Raw genomic sequence first — 15,203 nt, forward strand, 5'->3', positions numbered from 1 at the left:
TCCAGGGGGACAATGCATTGGCCTTGACAGACCCCGAGGGAACAGGGGCTCCACCCTGTGCCACAGACAGGCTCAGCCAGGGCCTGTTGAGACACACAGGTGTGGCCCATGGGTGTCACTGGCCATCGACGGGGGTAATGGGTGGGGGTTCCACACACAGGGCTCCATGTGGTTGTGATGTGGGGGACAAGGCCACAGAGACAGCTGGCGATGCCTTGGGGGTCTTCCTAGTGTCACACACTCACCTGCCTCTCTCTCTTTTTTTTTTAAGACTTATTTATTTGAAAGGCAGAGTTACAGAGAGAGGGAGAGACAGAGATCTTCCATCTGCTGGTTCACTCCCCAAATGGCCACAATGGCTAGAGCTGGGCCGATACAAAGCCAGGAGCTTCTACCGGGTCTCCCACATGGGTGCAGGGGCCCAGGGACTTGGGCCATCTTCCACTGCTTTCCCAGGCCACAGCAGAGAGCTGGAGTGGAAGTGGAGCATTGGGGACTTGAACCAGCGCCCATATGGGACGCTGGCTTTACCGGCCCCACACACCTGCCTCTTACAGACTTGTACAACACACCATGCACAGTCGCTGCTCTCCTTCCGTCACACACAACGCGACAGACAGCGCCTTACACAGCTCCTGAGACGCCAGTGTCCCATGTGGGCACCGGTTCCTGTCCCGGCTGCTCCACCTCGGATCCAGCTCCCTGCTGATGGCCTGGGGGAAAGCAGCGGAGGCCGGCTGAGTGCTCGGACCCCTGCCCCCACGAGGGAGACCCCAGTGGACTTCCAGGCTCCTGGCTTCGGCCTCCCCACTGTGGCCGTTTGGGGGGGTGAACCAGCGGATGGGCCACCTCTCCCGGATGGTCAGTCTCCCTGCCTTTCAGATAAACAAAATTTCGTTAACTTTTTTTTTTTTGTTATAAATACAGGTCGGCGTCCGCGCTGACGCACACCCACATCCCCGTCCAGAGCTCAGGTGTGCGTGCGTGCACACGTGGGAGCCCTCCGCTCAGCAACACACGCACCCTTGGGAGACACGCCCACACGCAGGTGTGGCCTCTGAAATGACTCTCATCTCCTCCACCCTCCTCACCTGCAGAATCAGAGCCCCTCCAGGCCTGCCCCTCCCACACTCACCCTGCCAAATGCATTCTCACAGTTCCCCGTGGACGCCCCCATACTCGCCCCTGCCCCTGGCCAGCAGGCCCCCCCCCCAGCCTGCTGCACCACACACACACACACACACACACAAACATGCGTGCGCCAATGGTCCCTGACCGGGCACGAGCGCCACTGCCAGCCGCAGGCGCCCGTGGCGTGGACAGCTGTGGTCACGCGAGCGGGGAGACCCGAGTGTCTGCACCCAGCTCCGTGCAGACGGTAGACACCCGGGTTCTGCGCACACGCACAGCCCCACGCCCCACGCTGGCGAGGAAACTTCGAGAAGGGAGTGGGAGAACGCAATGTCCTAACCTGGCGAGTCTTGCACGCACCGAGTCACCGCACCGTGCGGACGCCCGCATCGCCCCGCAGCCCGGCCTCCCGCTCTCGCCCGCGCAGTCACACACCGTGTCGCACCCACCGCGGGCGGGCAGCAGGCCCCGACCCCGGCCCAGCTCCCACGCTGCCCCGCCGCCCGCTGTCACGAGGGCCCCTCCCGCCCCTAGGCCCCGCCCCGCTCCTGTTTACCTGCGCCCGGGGGACCGGGCGCGGCCCCAGCCCGGCCTGCGGACCCCAGGGAGCCCCGGGACGGGACAGGGAGTGTCCAGGGGCCCCGCGTCCCGACCCCGTGGCCAGGAATGGGCCCAGGGGCGCGCCAATCCCAGCCCTCCCCTAGGCCCCGCGCCCCATCAGGGCGGCTTCCCGCGACTCCCGCGCCCACCGGACAGCCGACGGCTCCGCGCCCCGCTCGACGGCGTCCCGCAGGCTCCGCGCGCCCCGCCGCTCCCGGCTGTGACCCGCGTCTCGGGCCGCGGGCGGCTCCGCCGGAAGGCGGGGCGGCCGGAGCCCCGCCCCTCGCAGGTGCGGCCGGAGCCCCGCCCCCGCAGGTGCGGCCGGCCCCGCCCCCGGAGGGGAGGGTCGGCGCGCGGCTGGGGCCCGCGGGACTGCGGGAGCCTCCTCCGGGAGCCGGGGCCGCGGCGACGCCGTCCGGGAAACCGCGCTCCGGCTGCAGACTTTGCCTCCTCCAAGGAGCCCCTTCTTAGCGGCATCGCTCGCGACCCCCACCCCCCGCCCATCCTGATATTGTTCACAAATTTTTTCAGGGCCTCAAATTATTTTATATAGCACATCATTTTATTTTATTATGTTACAATACTTTTTAAAGGATTTATATATTTTAATTAAAAGGTGGAGTTACAGAGAGGCAGAGAGAGACAGGAGATTTCCACGCCCTGGTTCACTCCCCAAATGGCCTCCACGGCCAGAGCTGGGCCAGGCCAGAGCCAGGAGCCAGGAGCTTCTTCTGGGTTTCTTGTGTGGCTGCAGGGACCCAAGCACTTGGGCCATCTTCTGCTGATTTCCCAGGTGCATTAGCAGGGAGCTGGATTGGAAGTGGAGAAGCTGGGACTTGAACTGGCGCCTACATGGGATGCCAGCGCTGCAGGTGGAGGGTTAACCTGCTATGCCACAGCGCCAGCCCCTGGGTTCAAGTTTGATTCCAGTATTTTGGACAAGTGACTTAATCTCTTGGAGCCTCGATTTTCCTTATCTGTAAAATGGGAAGAAATGCTGAGTGGGTAGCTAACTCACAGTGAGGGTGAGCTACTGACTGTATAATGTTCTATTATTGGTTCCTTCTCCCCCATTACAAAGTTGGCTGTGGTGCAGCGGGTTAACGCCCTGGCCTGAAGCGCGGGCATCCCATGTGGGCGCCAGTTCTAGTCTCGGCTGCTCCTCTTCTGATCCAGCTCTCTGCTGTGGCCTGGGAAAGCAGTGGAGGATGGCCCAGATGCTTGGGCCCCTGCACCTGCATGGGAGACCTGGAAGAAGCTCCTGGCTCCTGACTTTGGATCAGCACAGCTCCAGCTGTTGCAGCCATCTGGGGAGTGAACCAGAGGATGGAAGACCTCTCTCTCTTTCTCTACCTCTCTCTCTAACTCTTTCAAATAAATAAAATAAATATTTAAAAACAAAAAAGTCGACTGTTGGTGTTGTACAGTGGGTTAAGCTGCCGAATGCAACACTGGCCTCCCATTTGGAGGCTCCACTTCCGACCCAGCTCCCTGCTAATGCACCTGGGAAGGCAGCAGAGCCCCTGTACCCATGTGGGAGACTGGGATGCCGTTCCTGGCTCCTGGATTGGGCCTGGTCCAGCCCTGGCCATTGCAGCCATTTAGGGAGTGAACCAGCAAATGGAAGATCTCTATCTCCCTCTCTCTCTGTAACACTGCCTTCCAACTAAATAAAATAAACGTATCTTCAGCCCAAGGACAGGGGCTGCTGCAGCTCCCATGTTAAAGCCGGGGTAGGGGTGGGAGTGGGTAGGGGCCGCAGGTCAGAGTTCAAACCCGGTGCTTGCCATTTCCTGTCCATGCCACAAGGGGGCAGCAGAGATCCCTCGCTGAAGCTCTGGGTCTATCTGTAGTAGCACACAGGGCAGGGGGATTAAGGGAGAGAGTGTTCACCAGGCTCAACCACCCCTCCCTGAGGCTCGGAGAGGAGACGGTGCTTCCCCGGGGCCACCCCGTCCCAATCCTGTGCCGTGGCAGGAACAGAGGTGGAGGGCGGCTTTCCTATGCTCACACGCTGGCCATAGCTGTTTTTTTAAGTAACGTTTTGAGAGAGAGAGAGATGGAGAGAAAGTTCCCCATGTGCTGGTTTGCTCCCCAAGGGTGCACAGCAGCAGGCCCTGGGCTGAGCTGAGGCCCAGGGTCAGGAGCCAGGCACACGACCCAGGTCTCCCCCCTGAGCCCCCACTGCCGCCTCTCAGGGTGTGCAGCAGCAGGGAGCTGGGACTCGAACCCGGGTCCCCCTGTGTGGCTGCAGGTGTCTAGCACCAGGCCGGATGCCCGCCCCTCGGCTGTGTTTTAACGGAAACAGTGATGCACCAGTTGGACAGGCTGAGCACTGGGGCCAGCGCTGGGGCGCAGTTGGCTAAGCCGCCGTCCCAGCTGAGCGCCCGTGTGAAGTCCCGGCCGCTCCACTTCCCATCGATCCAGCTCTCTGCTGTGGCCTGGGAAAGCAGTGGAAGATGGCCCAGGTGCTTGGGCCCCTGCAGCCACGTGGGAGACCCAGATGGAGCTCCTGGCTCCTGGCTTCGGCGTGGCCCAGTCCTGGCCATTTTCACCATTTGTGACGTGAACCAGCAGATGGAAGCGCTCTCTCTCTGTGCGTGTGTGTGTGCGTGTGTGCGTGTCTCCCCCGTCTGTAACTCTGCCTTTCAAACAACAGACACATCGTTAACCAAGAGAAAGTGGGTGTGGAGAACAGAGACTGGTCCCCTCTCTTCTTAAGCCCCGGGGACCCTTCCCAGAAACCAACATGGCCACTGGAGAAATACTCCACGGATACAGGCGGTGGGGGGGAGGCGCCAGTGCGTGCGCCCACTTGGGAAACACAGAGGAAGCCATCCTTAGCGCCGTGGCCTGTGACCAGCAGAGGGGCCAGTCGCGCCGCTTCTATCTCGGCCTGGACCATCGCCCTTTGTGCCTCGCATCCCGCGCCGTGGGCTTCCCCTGGCTGCCCCTTCCGCCTTCCACGGCCCACAGCTCAGCTCTGAGCTGCCTCGCTCTCGGCCAACTCCACGTCCACTGTAAGATTGCTTCATTCAGGGGCTGGTGCTGTGGCGTAGCTGGCAAAGCTGCCGCCTGCAACCCTAGCATCTCACCAGGGCGCCGGTTCGAGACCCTGCTGCTCCACTCCCAATCCAGCTCTCTGCTATGGCCTGGGAAAGCAGTGGAAGATGGCCCAGGTGCTTGGGCCCCTGCACCCACATGGGAGACCCGGATGGAGCTCCTGGCTCCCAGCTTCAGCCTGGCCCAGTCTTAGCCTTTGTAGCCATTTGGGGAGTGAGCCAGCGAGTAGAGGCGCTCTCTCTGTAACTCCGCCCACTGCTTCATTCTGGGGTGATTCCGGCTTCCTGGGGCAACAGCACCTCCTTTCTTCCCACTCAGTAACAGCTCCCCGCGTGGTCCAGAGAGGCTAGCTGCAGACAGCAGCTCATCTCGGTGGTCACTCACACAGACATCGCCACAGCAGTGAGAAGAGACCGACAGAACAGAACCGGCCGAAGAACAACCCGGGAACAACCCGGCGCGCCTCCAGGGCCTCCACGCGGGTGCTGCAAGGGATCCTGGGAAGGGGAGTTGCTGGCATCGTTGCCTTCTGCAGAGGAGCCGGGCTCAAGGGCAGGAAAGGGCTCTGCCTCTGTGCGGCCAAACGCCCCCCAAGGGGATAGAGGAGCCCGGGGCTTGGCTGTGCCGCCCGCTGCGGTGACCCAGCTGACCCACCTCTCCCTGGCGCGCAGCCCTCAGTGGCTCCCACCCAAGGCACGGTGACACTGAGACTCCTCCTGCAGTCCCCAGGGCCCCGCGGGTCTACTCCTGTCCCCATCTGCACCCCCAGCTCCTTCCTGACCTCTGCCTCTCCTCCACGTCCAGCCACTCCCACCCCAGGGCCTTTGCACCTGCCCGTGCCCCCGCTCCCCTCAGCACCGGCTCCCACCTCTCCCCCAGGTCTCAAGGGCCTGCCTGCCTCTGCTCCCCCCTGTCCTGCCCCTCTCACACCCCACGGGCCTCAGTTTCTGGAACCAAGAAGCCTGCCCCCGTGGGGAAGGGGAAGTGCCCGGCTGAGGTGGAGAGCCCCACTTCCCTGAGCCAGCCACCACCTGGCTGGAGGAATGGGGGAGATGGAGGAGAAAGGCACCGTCCTTCGATCCTGGGCAATCCTGGGAGCTCCCTGAGGGAGGTGCCCCGCTCAGCCCGCAGCCCTGGCACCCACCGGGCGGAGGAGGCAGCTCCCAGAGTCCCCGGCTGAGGGCTGGGGGTGCCCACGTCCTCGCGAGTCGGGCACCCAGTCTCCTTCCCCGGGGGCCTTGGGTGCCCTTGTAAGGAGGCAAGGCCCCAGGACACCCGAGCTGCCGGCTATAATTAGCCCGGACACGTGGGCCCCCTGCCAGCACCTGCCCCGCGCCCCCCTACCCGCAGCCCTGGGTGCTGGGACTGCCGACAGCAGAGACCGCTCTAAAAATAGCTCCCTTCCTGGAGGGCCCCTCCCAGCAGGCCCCCTACCCCCCGCTGAGGGGCTCACTGCCCCCCCCCGGGGGGGTTGTCCTGGGCTCACTGCTGGGTGTCCCCGGCGCTGGCGCTCCCCAAGGTGTGCAGGCCACGGCAGGTGCAGAGGCAGGGGGCACCCACAGGGGGCTGGTAACAGCAGCAGGCCTAGGGGCCAGGGGACGGCGAGCTGTACGTGCCAGGACACCCCCAGCCACTGTCCCGTGCTCCCGGCGGGGGGCCAGCTGTCCCCCGCCAGCCCGACTCAGCACTTGCGCTGCACCGCGGCCTGGGGCGGCCCATACAAGGGCATGGGGCTGGGCACAAGGCGCGCCGCGTCTAGGTGGGCACCGTGCCCAGGCACCCGGCGGGGGAGAGGCTGGGCTGCCCTCCAGGCCCCCTCCCTGGGGCCAGCCCCGCCCAGCCAGTGGCACAGCAGAGTCCCCTACATAAAGCCAGGGCCGCGGGCCCTGGCTCTGCCTCAGTGTCGCCTGCAGGACACACGTAGCCCCGCTCAGCACAGCCCAGCCAGGTACCGCCTGCGGGGCCTCGGGTGGGAGCGAGAGGCAGAGCTGCTTCCGGAGGGGGCCTGGGTGGGGGGCGGCTGGCTGGCTGGCTGTGCCCTGCCCGTGAGCCTGCCTGGCCTCCCGTGGGCCCTGTGACTTCTGGGGGGGCACGCTGAGGGTCACGGGGGAGCATCCTGGGGGCGAGAGCGGGGGTGGGGGCTTCAGCAGCTGTCAGCCTGCAGGGGCTGGGCCAGGCCTGTGCCCCTGAGTTTGTCACCGAGCCGGCACCGCAGGCCCTAGGAGGCGCCCTGGGCTCCTGCTGGCCCTGACCGTGGGTCCCTGCTCTACTGTGGGGTGTGGAGGGGGGTGGGGGGTACCCCAGCAGAGCTGGGGAGCTCAGGGATTGTGGGCGTGGCTTGCACCTGGGGGGCGTGGTCTGCCTCAGTGCCCTCTCCTGGGGCGGCCCAGCAGGGATGACCGAATGTCCTCTGGGGGGGGCGGGGGTCTGGGCTGAGGCCCAGGCTGTCCTTGGGCCCCAGGCCGTCTGTGCAGCGTCCCAGCCCCTGGGCCCACCTGTCTCGGGCCTGCTGACTTGGCGCAAGCTGAGCCCAGGAGCGAGGGGGGGAGGGCGGGGCAGCCGCTGGGGGTGTTGGGGGGAGCAGTCAGCCAGATTCTAAAAATAACCACCCTGGCCCACAGCCCTGAAGGTCTCCGGGGGCCCCCGCGCCCCCCATCTCACTCCAGCCCCACTCCCCTCCCTCCATCCCACTGGGGGGGCCTGCCTCGCCCAGTGTGGTAAATAAAAGTGAGGGAGGGCCGGTGCCTTGGCTCACTAGGCTAATCCTCCGCCTGCGGTGCCGGCGCCCCGGGTTCTAGTCCCGGTCGGGGTGCTGGATTCTGTCCTGGCTGCTCCTCTTCCAGGCCAGCTCTCTGCTGTGGCCCGGGAGGGCAGTGGAGGATGACCCAAGTGCTGGGGCCCTACACCCGCATGGGAGACCAGGAGAAGCACCTGGCTCCTGGCTTTGGATCGGCACAGCGCCGGCCGTAGCACCCATTTGGGGAGTGAACCAACGGAAAAGAAAGACCTTCCTCTCTGTCTCTCTCTCTCACTGTCTAACTCTGCCTGTCAAAAACAAACAAACAAACAAACAAACAAACAACAAAAAAAGTGAGGGTGATGGCAGCAGCTGCCGCCAGGCCCGAGCTGGGCGCCCCGGGAGGCGGAGGTCCAGAGAGGCCTGGTGCCTGGCCTGGGGCCGCACAGCAAGCTCATGGCTTTTCTTCCCACTGAGCCCTGCATGTGGGGGTCTGGCAGGAGCAGGGGTGGGGCCGGGGTGTCCCCCCGCCTGCCTGGATAAGCATCAGACAGCAGACGGGGGGGGGGGGGGGGTGCCCAGGGCTATACCCGCTCCCTCCAAGTGAGTCCGGCTGTGATCCCATCTGACAGATGACTCAAAGGAGGCCCAGGGGGTCCAGCCGCCGGCCCAAGGCCACACAGCCGGGTGTCAAGGGGCAAGTAGCTGAGCCGGGCTTGGAAGAGCCGGAGCCTGTACTTTTTCCATGCCCTGCTACAGGTCCAGCTTTGGGGGAGGGGTTTCCCTCTCCCTCCCCATTCTCCAGTGGGAGAAACCAAGTCTCTAGTGAGGAGACTGCTCCTGGCTGGCTCAGCGGCAGGGGCGTGGCCAACTTGGGACCCTCCTGCACCTCCGGCTCCAAGCCAGGCTGCCTAGGGCCTCGCTCAGCTCTCCCCGCCTGCCCCGCAGCCCCCTGACGCCGCCACCATGCCGTTCGGCAACACCCACAACAAGTACAAGCTGAACTACAAGCCCGAGGAGGAGTACCCGGACCTGAGCAAGCACAACAACCACATGGCCAAGGTGCTGACCCCCGACCTCTACAAGAAGCTGCGTGACAAGGAGACGCCCTCCGGCTTCACCCTGGATGACGTCATCCAGACGGGCGTGGACAACCCAGGTAAGCGGCCAGGGTGGGCTCGCTTTTCTCACCTGCAGAATGGGAGCCACCTTTGTGAGCTTGTTGTCAGAACCGAGTAAGGGAATCCAGGTGGAGGGCTTGGGACAAACCATAGCCACGCGACGCCCGTGCACAGTCGCTCCCTGCACAGTCGCCCCGAGAGGCCCCTGGGGGCACCATCTGAACACCCGGGCCTCAGTTTCCCCTGCACCCAGGGCTTCCAGAAGCGCCTGGCACCCAGCGCGCCCTCGGATGAGCCCGGGACGCTGCTCCCTCTCGGAGGACTCCCCTGGAGGGAGGGCGGAAGGGGGCTCTCTCTGGGCAGGAAAGGGGTCTCCCTTGTGACCTTGACCGCTGGGAGCCCACAGCTGAGTCTGAACACACAGAGGCTAAGATCCCATGATTCAGGGGCTGCTGGGCGCCGGCCCCCACCCTTAGCACGACCCCCACCCCAGTCCTGCCCCCCCCCCAGCCTGCACATGCGTGCCTCGCTGAGTGCTGCGCCCTTGCCCCCCGCCCGGCCCCCAGGGCACCCTTTCATCATGACCGTGGGCTGCGTGGCCGGTGACGAGGAGTCCTACACGGTGTTCAAGGACCTCTTCGACCCCATCATCCAGGACCGCCACGGGGGCTTCAAACCCACCGACAAGCACAAGACCGACCTCAACCATGAGAACCTCAAAGTTGGTGACCCCGGGGGAGGTGGAGGTGGGGAGGGGGCAGAGGAGAGAGAGAGAGAGAAGGGCCGATCTGGGGCAAGGGACACGGGGGAGGGGCGGATAAGACAGAGGTGCGAGGGTGTGCGGAGTGGGGCTGTGGGGAGACACAAGACCAGGTGTAGAAAGGGGAGGGGTGGCGCGGTGGCACAGCGGCTGACTCCGCCACCTGCGAGGCCCACATCCCGCCCTGGAGTGCCTGGTTCGAGTCCCGGCTGCTCCACTTCCGGTCCAGTTCCCTGCTAATGCCTCTGGAAAGGCAGCTGATGGTGGCACGAGTCCTCGGACCCCCGCCACCCACAGGGGAGACCCGGATGGAGCTCCAGACTCCTGGCTTTGGCCTGGCCCCGCCCTGGCTGTTGCAATCAGGGGAGTGAACCAGCAGATGGAAGATCTCTCTCTTCCTCTCTCTCTCCCTCTCTCTCTCTCTGCCTTTCAAGTTGATGAAAATAAATACGTAAACATTTAAAAAGGAAAAGAGGAGAGAGAGAGAGGGAGAGGGAAGGAGGGGGGAGAGATGGGGAGGGGAGATGGACAGAAACAAAGTGGGGAGACAAAGAGGGGGAAAGAGGCAGGAGCAGAAGCAGGGGTGGATGAGGGGGTGGGGGGAGGCCTGGGCTCTCTGGGGGGGCCCCGGAGGCTCTGCCCGGCCTGACCTCCGCCTTCCTGGCCCGCGGCCCAGGGTGGGGACGACCTGGACCCCCACTACGTGCTCAGCAGCCGTGTGCGCACGGGCCGCAGCATCAAAGGCTACACGCTGCCCCCGCACTGCTCCCGTGGTGAGCGCCGGGCCGTGGAGAAGCTCTCTGTGGAAGGTAGGAGCCTCCCCGGCCGTGGGGCCCAGCCCTCCAGGGCCCTCTGTCCCAAAACACGGGGGACCCTGGTACCCCATGCCTGCTGAGTGACGGCTGTCAGTATTACCCATGTCCGAGGTCTAAGGGCCCAACACTGACCCCCCATCCATGCACCCACCCACCCATCATTCCCAGTCATTCTGGCCCAATGTGGGGGGCCAGGGCTCCCAGGATCAGGGCTCTCATGGAGCTCTTTGCCTGGTGCGAGATTAGAGGGCGCACACCAACCTCCCCATGAGCAGGAGCACCCCAAAGTGCCGTGAAGCCACGACCCAGAGGGTGGCCCCCAGACAGGCGGAGTGGACACCTCACTGACGGGGAAATTCTCTTGGGATGCATTCCAGGCAGGAGAGCAGCGAGTGCAAAGGCCCCGAGGCTGGAGGGCGAGCAGGGAGGCCAGCGTGGCTGCAGCAGCATGGCCGTGGCCGTGGCCGTGGCCGTGGGCTGAGGACAGAGAGCTGCGGGCAGCCAGGCTGTGCAGTTCTGTGGGCTTGGGGGGAGGGACACGGCTCCCTCTCTGCAGAGTGTGGGGCGCAGGCAAAGGGGGCAGGACAGAGGCCGTGAGGGGGCCACCAACGTGGTGCAGGCGAGGGGCGGAGGGACAGCAGGCAGTGGCGTGGGGACAGAGTGGGCGCGCGGGCAGCGGTGAGCCAGACCAGCTCTGGGGGCGGGGGGGGGGGGCGTGAGCCAGACCAGCTCTCGGGGCAGGGGAGGGGGTGAGCCAGACCAGCTCTGGGGGCGGGGGAGGGGTGAGCCAGACCAGCTCTGGGGGCGGGGGGGGGGGCGTGAGCCAGACCAGCTCTCGGGGCAGGGGAGGGGGTGAGCCAGACCAGTTCTGGGGGCAGGGGGGTAGCTGCTCCAACTGCAGCCACCGTCCGAGTCCACGGTGCTAATCCTACCAAGGCCGGTGACATCACAGAGGTGGGGAAAGCTGCCCTCCTCCCGGCCACCCGCAGACGCAAGGGATGGAAACAGAGAACACAGACAGCGGCGAATGTAGCAAAGTCCGCAGAGAGTGACAGCTATCAGTGCTGGTCTCCTTTGAAACCTCATTTAGCCATAAGCATATGTGATTTAGCCACAGCCGGGGTCGTCAGAAAGCTCACAGGAAATGCCCGTGATGCAAAAGCTGCGCGGACTCAACTCTCTCTGTACCCAAATGAACTTTCATCTCCTTTCGTCCACGCACATCCCGAGGTGCCTCCGACAGCGGACAGCACCTGGTATATATAGTAGTGTGTGACGGAATGCATACACTACAATTAGTTAAATGCAGATGCAGCATCTGTGTATAGACAGATTCCTTAAACACCGGGTCCGTAGTCTCACACGCACACACAAACAGGACCTGGACTATTTCCTCCTGGCGGCTCCCTGGCTCCCTTGACCTTGACCGGCTTTGATGGGTGGGCCCATCCCGGGGAAGGGGAGGGTCCACTTCCCGCTCCTGGGGGCTGGCCTAACAGACCTGGAGAGTGGGACGGCATGCGGCCAAGGCCAGGGGCAGCACTGTGGGGTTCCCCCCCGCCCCGGAGCGGGACAGGCTGCTGACCACGGCCCCCGGGGGCCCTCAGCCCTCAACAGCCTGACGGGCGAGTTCAAGGGGAAGTACTACCCGCTGAAGAGCATGACCGAGCAGGAGCAGCAGCAGCTCATCGACGACCACTTCCTGTTCGACAAGCCCGTGTCCCCGCTGCTGCTGGCCTCGGGAATGGCCCGCGACTGGCCCGATGCCCGCGGTATCTGGTGAGGCTCCCCCGCCCCGCCACGCTCTGGGGGTCATACAGTGGGAGGGTCTCGGCATTGAGACTCGAACCGCGCTCCCTGGGTTCGAATCCCAGCTCTGCCACTAACTAGGAACGTGTTCGACAGCTGGGTGGATTATTTCACTTCTCTCGGCCCCGGCTCCCCACGTGTAAAACGGGGCTCACAGCAGCTCTCGGGGTTCTGGTGAGGATTAGAGTTCCTTTCTGAAGGGCAGGGCAAGTAGAGCCGGGTATTTGGTAAGTGCCCAGCGCCCCCTGGCGGCCAGCAGCGCCAGACTTCCTGCGAATCCGCTCGTTAAGGACTTGGGGTTTGGAGACCACGCTGCAAAGCCCTGGGAGCGGGGTTCGAAGCTCTGCCGATTGCGTGATTCGGGGTTTTAATTATTGTTATGCAAACATGTTTGGGCTTCCACTAGCGCCAGGTTTTGTGATTCCGGGGACCCTCGGATGCTGGGTCAGGGGTCCCCGAGGTTCATCCCCAAGCGCCCGTGCCGTGGCCCCCAGCCTAGCTGAGGGTTTGCCCACCCCGGGTCCCGCGCTTCGAAGAAACGGACGCCGCTCACCTGGGGCATCCTCGGGGCAGCCCCTGGCGGGGCGCGGGGGTCGCGCGGGGCTCACCTGGGCCTCTCTCCGCGCCCCCGCCCTAGGCACAACGACAACAAGAGCTTCCTGGTGTGGGTGAACGAGGAGGACCACCTCCGGGTCATCTCCATGGAGAAGGGCGGCAACATGAAGGAGGTCTTCCGCCGCTTCTGCGTGGGGCTGCAGAAGGTGGGCGTGAGCCCCTCGCCGCAGCCCGGCCCGCCCCGGAGTCCCGCCCACTCACAAGGCCCCGCCCCCAGAACGCCCCACCCCCTGGCTCCGCCCTGGCTTCACTCTGTGCCCAATCCCCACCCACTCTGTGTAGTCCCTCCCCTCCCTGGCTCCACTCTGTGCCTAAGCCCCGCCTCTCCCACGCCACAGCCCCGCCCCCACCTTGTTTCCTATCCCCGCCCACCTTGTATAGTCCCTCCCCGCCCTGGCTCCACCCTGTGCCTAGGCCCCGCCCCTGGCCCGCCCCACCGCGTGCCCAAACCACGCCCCTCAGAACCTGCCTGCTCCTGGCCATCGGCCCCTCCTCTCGGATTCTCCAGCCCCGCCCCCGCCCGCGGCCTGTGTCCCCGAAGCCTGCCCGGGTTGCGGCGCATTTTGGGGGTGCCTGCTGGCGCTGACTCTCGTCCTGTCCCCCACCTCAGATTGAGGAGATCTTTAAGAAAGCTGGCCACCCCTTCATGTGGAATGAGCACCTGGGCTACGTGCTCACCTGCCCGTCCAACCTGGGCACCGGGCTGCGTGGGGGCGTGCACGTGAAGCTGGCGCACCTGAGCAAGCACCCCAAGTTCGAGGAGATTCTCACCCGCCTGCGCCTGCAGAAGCGGGGCACAGGTGCGTCCGCGCGCGTTCTGGGGGCGGGCAGGGCTGCTCCTCTGTGAGCCTCAGGGTCCGCCTCTGTAAAATGGGCACCAGTGTGATGTCAGCGTGGTTACAGACACGCATCGCGGGTGCTCCCGTCTGTGAGCGCGGGGAGCGGTCGGGACCGACCCCGGGCAGCCTGCTTTCCAGGCACTCTTGCGCGGGTTGTGCTAAGGACTGAGGGCCGGAGCCGCGGACTCCCAGGAGGCTGTGTGCAGGTAGCCCGGCACACAGTAGGCACTCAGCTCGTGCAGCCGCTGCCGACGGCGCCCCTCTGCTGCCTCCTCACGCCCCTGGCTCGTGCTCCCGCAGGGGGCGTGGACACGGCTGCCGTGGGCTCGGTGTTCGACATTTCCAACGCCGATCGGCTGGGCTCGTCCGAGGTGGAGCAGGTGCAGCTGGTGGTGGACGGCGTGAAGCTCATGGTGGAGATGGAGAAGAAGCTGGAGAAAGGCCAGTCCATCGACGACATGATCCCCGCCCAGAAGTAGGCGCAGCCACCGCCGCCGCCGCCGGAGGGCCCCCGCGGGAGGGCCTGCCGCCCCTGGTCCGCAGCGCGCGTGTCCCCTGGGGGCTCCGAGTTCCAGCCAATGGGCTCCGTCATCTGCGTCCTGGCCAATGAAATGCCTCCCTCGCACCTCGCTGTCCCAGAGCTCCGCCCACCTCCGGAGCACCTGCTGATGGGGGGGGGGGGGCTCTGCTCCCGGCGTGCCTGGAGCGGGGGCTTTTTCCCCACGCAAAGCAGTGAATAAAAGCAGCGGCGGCCTTAGTTTTGTGCGCCCCGGTTGCGGCGGGTGTACTCTCTCCCGCGCCCGCCCCGCGTCCGTGGTGCGCATTTCTCACAGCCCGGCAGACCAGGGCTCCCACCAGCAGGGACACAACGGGCGGGGCCCGACAGGCACGAAGGGTTCAAAAGCAAAGTGAGGAGGGGTACACGGAAGACATAGCAGACCCCTCAGATCCCCGTGGGCCAAGAAATCCACCCTCTGCTGGAGAGGGCAAACCAAGAATCCTCGGGAGACCCCACAGACCCAGGCCTGGGGGCCTGTCAGATGCGTCCGTGCCCCTTTGAATGCCATGCCCACTGGGAGGGGGGCGTCCCTTCACTAAGCTCCACCCGAGACAGGGCAGCAACCCCCCCCCCACTCTAAGTTGGCCCCTGTCTTCTCAACGCGCTGCCGTCAACCTGCCGCCATTCGCCCAGCCATGCTCGACACCCCGCCAGGGCTGCCCAGTGCCCTGGGGAGCGGCCCGGGCCCCGTCCACAGCCGTCAGCGCCCTGCAGACACGGCTGGCCGCACCTTGGCGACACCGTATGCCCACCCCGGGTCACACACCACCTGCTCCAGGACCCGCCCTCTCTTGCTCCCCACATGGTACATGCTCACCACACTCTCACCTCCGGGGAGCCCTCCCTGCCCAGAGCCCCTCCTACCCCTCCCCCGCCAGCCCTGCCCACTCTGGACTCCCGCTGAGCACACATTTGCCCCGACCTTGGTGGGGCAGGGCTGGGGCTGGTCACCACCGTGCCCCCTCCTGCCCCACCGTGGGGCAGAGAGAACGCCTTCGGGACCTTCGAAGCAAGCCCTGGGGGCTCCCCTTGCCCCCAAGACCCCACCTGAACAAGCCAGGCCTTTCTTTCCCTTCCTGCTCCCAACACCCCCTGGGAAAGCCCTTCTAAGTCCAGCTGGAGATATGGCCCGGCCACTCCAGGGTCCAGGATTG

At 65.0% G+C, this 15,203-nt stretch overlaps 1 protein-coding gene across 1 annotated transcript; it reads left to right on the forward strand.

Moving 5' to 3' along the window:
* Positions 1-6,643: 6,643 nt before the first annotated feature.
* Positions 6,644-14,247, forward strand: CKM (creatine kinase, M-type). Its single transcript, XM_062176270.1, has 8 exons — positions 6,644-6,742; positions 8,480-8,690; positions 9,219-9,373; positions 10,089-10,221; positions 11,835-12,006; positions 12,674-12,797; positions 13,262-13,451; positions 13,791-14,247. Exons 2-8 carry the CDS (start codon positions 8,498-8,500, stop codon positions 13,967-13,969), a joined length of 1,146 nt encoding a protein of 381 aa, XP_062032254.1. The 5' UTR covers positions 6,644-6,742; positions 8,480-8,497; the 3' UTR covers positions 13,970-14,247.
* Positions 14,248-15,203: the final 956 nt, after the last annotated feature.

Source organism: Lepus europaeus, chromosome 19, assembly GCF_033115175.1.
Source record: "Lepus europaeus isolate LE1 chromosome 19, mLepTim1.pri, whole genome shotgun sequence".
NCBI classification, from domain to species: Eukaryota; Metazoa; Chordata; class Mammalia; order Lagomorpha; family Leporidae; genus Lepus; species Lepus europaeus.